The 8,281-nt window shown below is 37.8% G+C and overlaps 1 protein-coding gene across 1 annotated transcript in view; it reads left to right on the forward strand.

Annotated features, from left to right (window-relative positions):
* Positions 1-7,831, forward strand: part of LOC118654509 (putative P2Y purinoceptor 10) — a 61,747-nt gene extending 53,916 nt beyond the window's left edge. Inside the window, exon 2 of the mRNA XM_036305875.1 lies at positions 6,345-7,831. Coding sequence (XP_036161768.1) covers positions 6,390-7,358 — 969 coding nt within the window. The 5' untranslated portion in view covers positions 6,345-6,389 and the 3' untranslated portion in view covers positions 7,359-7,831. The remainder of the gene's footprint in view (positions 1-6,344) is intronic.
* Positions 7,832-8,281: the final 450 nt, after the last annotated feature.

Here is an 8,281-nt window from a genome sequence, read left to right on the forward strand (position 1 = left end):
GGCTGCACCTAGGGATTGGGCCTGCCCTCTGCCACCCAGGAGCAGGCCTAAGCCAGCAGGTCGTTATCTCCTGAGGGGTCCCAGACTGGGAGAGGGCACAGGACGGGCTGAGGGACCCCCCCTTCCCCCCGAGTGCACAAATTTTTGTGCACCATGCCTCTAGTCATTATATAATTACGAAAATATGTTTTTCATGTTACAATGTTTTTGAAACCTAAAAATTGCTCTGTAGAGGGAAGCAAGAGATTAATTGTTCAGCCTTTGCCAGTATTTCTCTATGTGAATTTGGAAATTTTAACTTTTTTGTTATTTTTGGCCTTTATTTCATCATCTATAAAAAGTGGCAAGATCAGGAGATCTTGATGAACTTTAGCAGCTCTAATATTCTAGTAATCTATATTAGATTTATAAATCAACCTCAAAGAACTATATGAGAAAGTATGAAGGCTGAAAAATTCCAAACTCTTTAAAATACTCTTTAATGGATTCTTCTGTAGTTACACAGGAGGTTGTTTATATTTCTCTCCTTTAGTATGGTTTCTCCCTTAATTGAATTTTAAAACACATTATATGTTAAATATTAAGATATTTGAACTTTTGTATACTTATGACACCTGGTGGTACAAGCAAATATCACAGGTAAATTCTAATTCCCCAGACACTCACTCTCTTCTTCTCAAAGGAACTTTTCCCCCTTGATTTATCTGTTCATCAGGCATCCAGTCATTCATTCAACAAACACTTAGTGGATGCCAACTATGTTCAAGACACTTTATTATGGAGTAAAGGAAGAGGTAATAATGAGTTTTTTAATATGTATGAGATTGCAATCTATTTAGGGTAACAGAATAGAAAAGCGAATAACCACAGCATGCTAGGTATATTAAGTACACTCTCACTAAAGAAAATCAGAACTATGAATACTATGAGAGGGCTTCTTGGAGAAAGTGAGCCTTGCCTTTCTTGGTGCTTCAGTTTCCCCATTTGCAAAATGGTGGTAATACTTTACTGTTGCATAGGATTTCTGTGAGAGATTGACTAACAGAGTATGTATAAAGTACTTAGTATAGCACCTTGCACAAGGAGTCATTCAGTGATTATTAATTGTTATTATAACAAAACCAAAGGATAATCAAGGAAGGCTTCATGTATATTAACTATTCCCTAAATTTTATTTCAAAAATAATTATGGTTCAAGCTTATATATTATTTTCTTTAGACTAAATATATAGAACATGAGATCAATTATTTTTGTTAATTAAGTGGATAAAGAATCCACAAAAACAGACAGTGTCGGCTGTAGTTACAGTTTGCTAGAGAAACTGGTCAATTTAGCAAAAATAACCAACTCAGTTACAATAACATTCAAAGTAGTTGTTTATTTAAATGAGCTGATTGTTTTACTGCAATAAAGTGTCAATTAGTAAATACAGTCTCTTTGAAAGTATCATGTAGTCAGTGCAAAAGCACCAAATAAGCTGTCTGGCATTGTGTGAGCTGAGTGTGGGTTAACTGAATCTTAAAACATTTTTTTAAATATATTTTTTATTAAGATATTATATATGTGTCCTTGTCCCCACGTTACCCTCTACCCCCCCCACTCATGCCCTCAACCCCCCCCCCCCCCCCGTTGTCCGTGTCCATTGGTTAGGCCTATATGCCTGCATGTAAGTCCTTTGGTTGATCTTTCCCCCTTACCCCCATCCTCCCATACCCTCCCTCCAAAGCCCGACAGTCCAATCAATGCCTCTCCGTCTCTGGATCAGTCCTTGTTCATCAGTTTATGTTGTTCATTATATTCCACAAATGAGTGAGATCATGTGGTATTTATCTGCTCTCCAGTTCCATCCATGCTGTGGCAAATGGTAAGAGTTCTTTTTTCTTCTTCCTCTTCTTAAAGAATACCTTTCAGCATTTCATATAATGCTGGTTTGGTGGTGATGAACTCCTTTAGCTTTTTCTTATCCGTGAAGCTGTTTATCTGACCTTCTATTCTGAATGATAGCTTTGCTGGATAAAGTAATCTTGGTTGCAGGTTCATGTTATTCATCACTTTGAATATTTCTTGCCACTCTCTTCTGGCTTGCATGGTTTCTGTTGAGAAATCAGATGACAGTCGTATGGGTACTCCCTTGTAGGTAACTGTGTTTCTTTCTCTTGCTGCCTTTAAGATTCTCTCTTTGTCTTTTGCTCTTGGCATTTTAATTATGATGTGTCTTGGTGTGGTCCTCTTTGGATTCCTTTTGTTTGGGGTTCTCTGCGCTTCTTGGACTTGTAAGTCTATTTCTTTCACCAGGTAGGGGAAGTTTTCTGTCATTATTTCTTCAAATAGGTTTTCAATATCTTTCCCTCTCTCTTCTTCTGGTACCCCTATAATTCTGATGTTGGTACGCTTGAAGTTGTCCCAGAGGTTCCTTACACTATCTTCATATTTTTGGAATCTCTTTTCTTTTTTCTTTTTCGGTTGGGTATTTTTTGTTTCTTTGTATTTCAAATCTTTGACTTGATTCTTGGGATCCTCTTGTCTGCTGTTGGATCTCTGGGAATTATTCTTTATTTCAGTCAGTGTATGCTTAATTTCTAGTTGGTCCTTTTTCATGTCCTCCAGGGTCTCACTATTCTTATTGAGGGACTCATTAAATTAATCGGCGGTTTCCATAAAATTCTTGAAAAACCTTATAAACGTGGCCTTGAACTCTATATCCAGTCGTTTGCTTTCCTCCATTTCTGTCATTTGTGACCTGTTTCTTTGTCTCCACATTTTTTATGCTTCCCTGTGTTGATAGAGTGGCTTTGTGTGCTAGGTGTCCTGTAGGGCCCAGTGTCTCAGCCTCCCCAGTTACCTGAGGTAGCTATGCCTTGGTTGTTGTAGAATTACTGGGAGGAATTGACCTCCAGGCCAATTGGCAGTGAGAATCAGCTGTGTCTGCAGTGGGAGAAATTCTGTGCTGAAGACACCCTTCTGGGGCAAGACTTGCTTCAGTGGGGCTTTGGTGCTCACTGAGACTGCACCCTGAGTGTGTCCCTTGTGAATCTGAGGAGTTGTGATCTGGATGGTCCCCCTCTGACCACTGGGTACAGTGGCTCTTGGATCTAAGGAGGTGCTAATTTACCCTCTGCCTGAGGTTACACAGCAGGAACTACGAAGAGAACTGCAGGTTCCCCTTCCTTTTTTGGCCCTGATGAGGCTCAGCTGTGAAGCAATGCAAGCCGCTGTGGGGCCTTGGGCCTTCTCTTGGAAGTTCTGGGTCTGTCTGGCCAGGGTGCAGTTAGGTAATTACAGGTTACAAAGGGCCGGGGCATTCATATGCAAAAGCCTCTGCCGCAGCCTGGGTGGGGCGGGGTCTCAAGGAATCAAAGGGCGGAGCCAGCAGCTATGGCGGAGCCTCAGCCCTGCCCTAAGGAGTCGTGAGTCTCAGTGTCCCGGTAACGGCTGCAAGCACCTCTGAGGGAAAGCCGCCCTCAAGTACGCCCGCTGCCAAACAGTCCAGTTTCTCCCCGTATGAGTCCTGGGTCCCCAGAGACTTCCCAGAACCAGAGTTCAGAGCCGTCGGGAGCTTGTGCCTCCCTCCAGATTCAAAAAGACAGCTGAGTCCTCAGGTGCCAGCCCTTTGCCGAGCGCGAGAGCCCCCTACCTCTGCACTTTACTTCCGCAGCTCCTCTGGCTCTCAGTGTGCTTTTCTTTCCTTCTAGTTGTAGAATTTACACTCAGTCATCCTTCCTGTAGTTCTGGATGATGTCCTTTTTGTGTTTTTGACGTATTTTTCAATTGTTGTGGGAGGCAGCAATTTCCCGGTGTTTATCTATGCCACCATCTTAGTTTCTCTCAATCTTAAAACACTTTAATTGGAGATGTTGGGAGTTGAGTAGGCACTTTCTTAGACTCTATGTTGCTTTCAGTAGTTAAGGTTGAGTCTGTCTCATTTTCCCATTAATTACATAAAATGTGAAGCAAACTAACTGCCTTTGCAAACAATTAAAATACAAGGAAACATTAAAATCTCATTTAGACTTTATTTTTTCTAAATGAGATACATAAGTCATTTCCTAAAAATATCAAACATTTAGGTTGTCAAACTGCTACTTTCATGGTTAAATAAGCAATAGTACAGTGGCTTTTTGCCAAAAGCTATAATGTTCTTATCCAGAAAAGAAAGAAAGAAAAGAACAAAGACAATGCCATTTTAGAAATTAATGTCTAACTGGAATTAAGGGAAGATTTGAGAGGAGACAGGATTGCTGTCTTTCATATTTCAGATGTTTTCAGTATTTAATGTATAACAGGATTTTATTTGGCTTTGGTAGGCCAAACTAGGTTGACATGACAGTGATACAGATTTTGACTCACAGGAAAGACCCTTCTAACAATTATGATTGTTAAAAATAGACATTTCTTCAAAGAAGACATGCAGATGGCCAACCAAATTATAAAAACATGTTCAGTATCATAAATCATGATGAAAATGAAAACCACAGTGAGATAGCACCTCACACCTGTCAGAATAGCTAATAATTAAAAAGTCAACAAAAGACAAGCGTTGGTGAGAAATGTGAAAACTAATGTACTGTTGGTTCAATTTTAAGTTGGGGTAGCCACTATAGGAAAAAGTATAGAGGTTCCTCAAAATATTAAAAATAGTACTACCATAATACCCAGTAATTTTATTTCTAGGTATTTATTTAAAAATGAAAAAAAAGATATATGCACCTCGATGTTCATTTTATCATTATTGACAATAGCCAAGATATGAAAGCAGCCTTTGTGTCCATTGATCAGTGAACGAATAAATTATTTATGGAATATTACTCAACCATAAAAATATAAAAAAGAATGAAATCTTACTATTTGTAACAACATGGATGGACCTAGAAAGTGTTATGCTAAGTGAAATAAGTTAGAGAAATATAAATACTGTATGATTTCACTTATATGTGGAATCTAATAAAATATAAACAAATACAGAGAACAAACTGAGGGTCACTGGATGAGAGGGGAGTTGGGAGGGATGGGTGGAAAAGTGAAAGGATTAATAAGTACATATTGGTAATTATAGAATAGTCATGAGGATGTAAAGTACAGCATAGGGCAGTGATGGCGAACCTATGACACGCGTGTCAGAGGTGACACTCGAACTCATTTTTTTGGTTGATTTTTCTTTGTTAAATGGCATTTAAATATATAAAATAAATATCAAAAATATAAATCTTTGTTTTACTATGGTTGCAAATATCAAAAAATTTCTCTATGTGACATGGCACCAGAGTTAAGCTAGGGTTTTTCAAAATGCCGATACGCCAAGCTCAAAAGGTTCGTCATCACTGGCATAGGGAATATAGTCAATAATATTGTAATAACTATGTATGGTGCCAGATGGGTATGACATTTACCAGAGTACATAAATGTCTAATCTTTATGTTGTACACCTGAAACTAATACATTGTATGCCAACTACATACATTTTAAAATATTTTAAAAATTTAATCATCCGCATTAATATCTTTTCACTGAGTTTGCCCTGAGAGTAGAAAATAGCCCCTTTAATTGCATCTACCACCAGATACCCTCTAGTTCTTCAGTAGTCTGGTAGTTTCTTGAAATGGTTGCAAGAATAGTCTCAATACATGTGAATGTCTGAAGCTACTATAATTCTGTAAGTAAACACAGATCTTTAAAATTACAGAAACTTCTAGAATGTGCCATGATTAATATTTCAGATGTTTTCAGTGTTCAGAACTAATTTTGCCATCAACCAAATTCTGAAAGAGGCAAAGGTAATCTGAATTGCACCATCTATTCCAAGCCCCTATAATCCCCAACCTGGCAGCCATTCCCTAGGCTTTTATCCTATGTTTCATTTCCAAAGTTTCATAAACTCACCTCATCAATTACCTAATTCCTAATAAAATTACAGTTAAAATTGATTAATTTCTCCCAGAGTTGATGATAGGGAAATAAGCTAGATTCCAAATTTAAGTACAAGTGGAGACAGCTGTAAAGCTGAAATGTGGAACCCCATAGACAGTTGGAATGCACATTTGGGGGCTATTTCTTGAGGTCTTGTTTATTGGTTATTCCTACAAATTTGGTTAATCCCTCTGATTATAAAGGGTAAAATATGACTGAGCATATTTCCAAAATAGTGATCCTTTTGATTACTGCAAATATCCTCCAAAATACTTATCCATTTATAGAGTGGCATGCTATTTTTAGTTTACATAGAAAAGACCTTCTGAATTTATGAAAGTTCACACTTGAATACTTCTTTAGTATGAAATAAATATATTTGTATACCCAAATATAAACTGACATGCCTTTGATGCTATTTTTACTCTATTTTGGGCAGAAATCATCTGATGCTGTCCTTAAGGAAGGAACATAAATCCTCAAGATGGGAGGTAACAGCACAAACAGTACAGGAGCAAAGTGCACTGATCTTCAAATGCCATTTCAAGACACCCTCTATGCAACCACCTACATCCTCATATTCATCCCTGGTCTTCTGGCTAACAGTGCAGCCTTGTGGGTTCTGTGCCGCTTCATCAGCAAGAAAAATAAAGCCATCATTTTCATGATCAACCTCTCTGTGGCTGACCTTGCTCATGTGCTCTCCTTACCCCTCCGGATTTACTACTACATCAGCCACCACTGGCCTTTCCAGAGGACCCTTTGCCTGCTGTGCTTCTACCTGAAATATCTCAACATGTACGCCAGCATTTGCTTCCTGACCTGCATCAGCCTTCAGAGGTGCTTCTTTCTCCTGAAGCCCTTCAGGGCCAGAGATTGGAAGAGTAGGTATGATGTGGGCATCAGTGCTGTCATCTGGGTCATCGTGGGCACTGCCTGTTTGCCACTTCCAATTCTGAGAGATACTGGCTTAGCCAGCAATACTGAATCCTGCTTTGCTGATTTAGGGTTTCAACACATTAGCATGGCTTCTTCCATTGGCATGGTAACTGTAGCTGAACTTGGAGGATTTATATTACCTGCTATGATTATTATTTATTGTACATGGAAAACAAGAAAATCTTTACGGGAATTCCAAGTTCCTCCTCAGAATACCAAAGAGAGAAAAAAAGCTTTGTGGATGGTCCTGATGTGTGCAGTGGTATTCATTGTGTGCTTCGCCCCTTACCACCTCAACTTCCCACTTTTTATGATGATGAAGCAACATATCTTTTCAAACTGCTACTTTATCAAGAGTATTCTATGTTTCCACATAATTTCCTTGTGTCTTGCAAATCTGAATTGCTGTCTTGATCCAGTTGTATATTATTTTATGACCTCAGAATTTCGTGATAGATTTTCAGAACATGGCCTGGTTTTTCAGTCATGTGTGAGATACAATGACAGTGTTTAGGAGATTCATTACAAGAAGGGAGATCTTCAAATTATCTCCCTTGAATTTTTGGATGATTCCAAGACAACATAATCAAACAATTAGCAAGAATGATCTATATGCTCTGTCAGCTTAGCTATGTCACCTTGAATATTTTTTTCTAAAATGATATTGTTGACTGCCTTAACAAAACATGGACCCCTTTCCTTTATTCTCAAAATTACTCTTTTGAAGGAGCTACTCATGCCTATATGTTCTGTCTAAATGGAAACAAATTTTTCTATGGAGCACACGAGAAAACATTTTTCTTTACAAGAAGTAATACGCAACCGAATGAATTGCCCAACTGTTCCTCAGCAATGGGCCTAGTCTTTTCACCTTCTCCTACAAAAAACAAACAAGAAAAAAACAAAACACACACAATAAAATGTAAATTGAAAATAGGTAGGTATAGGTGAATTTTGAAATGTTTCAAAATGTACATGAAAGCAACATGATCCTAGCTTTTTTTTTTTTTAAGAAAATAACACACTACTTAAGCAATGTAGGCTAAAATGGACAAGTTTATATTAATAGAAGTTATGATAATTGATACTTTTATAATTTAAAATATCTATGAGACTTTTACATTTTCCTCTTGGAGAAAGAAACAATTCAGATACATCCCAAATATCTCAAAAACATCAAGACTTTCACACAGAGCACATACACCTTAAACACAAAATAAACTTGTATTCTAACATATTACACAAAGTTCAGAGTTTCAGGGTTTGCAATGAAAGTTCTTTGCTTGAGTATGTGTGATGTGAGGCATGCTTTTATATATTGGCACTCATTCAGAAAACATTTTAATTTGTTCATTAAAATCAATTATGCCACGGTCTGCCTAGATTAATTCACTTAAATACCACCTTAGTCAAAATATTGCTTGATAGATTTAAACA

This window comes from Myotis myotis, unplaced genomic scaffold, assembly GCF_014108235.1.
Source record: "Myotis myotis isolate mMyoMyo1 unplaced genomic scaffold, mMyoMyo1.p scaffold_m19_p_4, whole genome shotgun sequence".
Lineage (NCBI taxonomy): Eukaryota > Metazoa > Chordata > Mammalia > Chiroptera > Vespertilionidae > Myotis > Myotis myotis.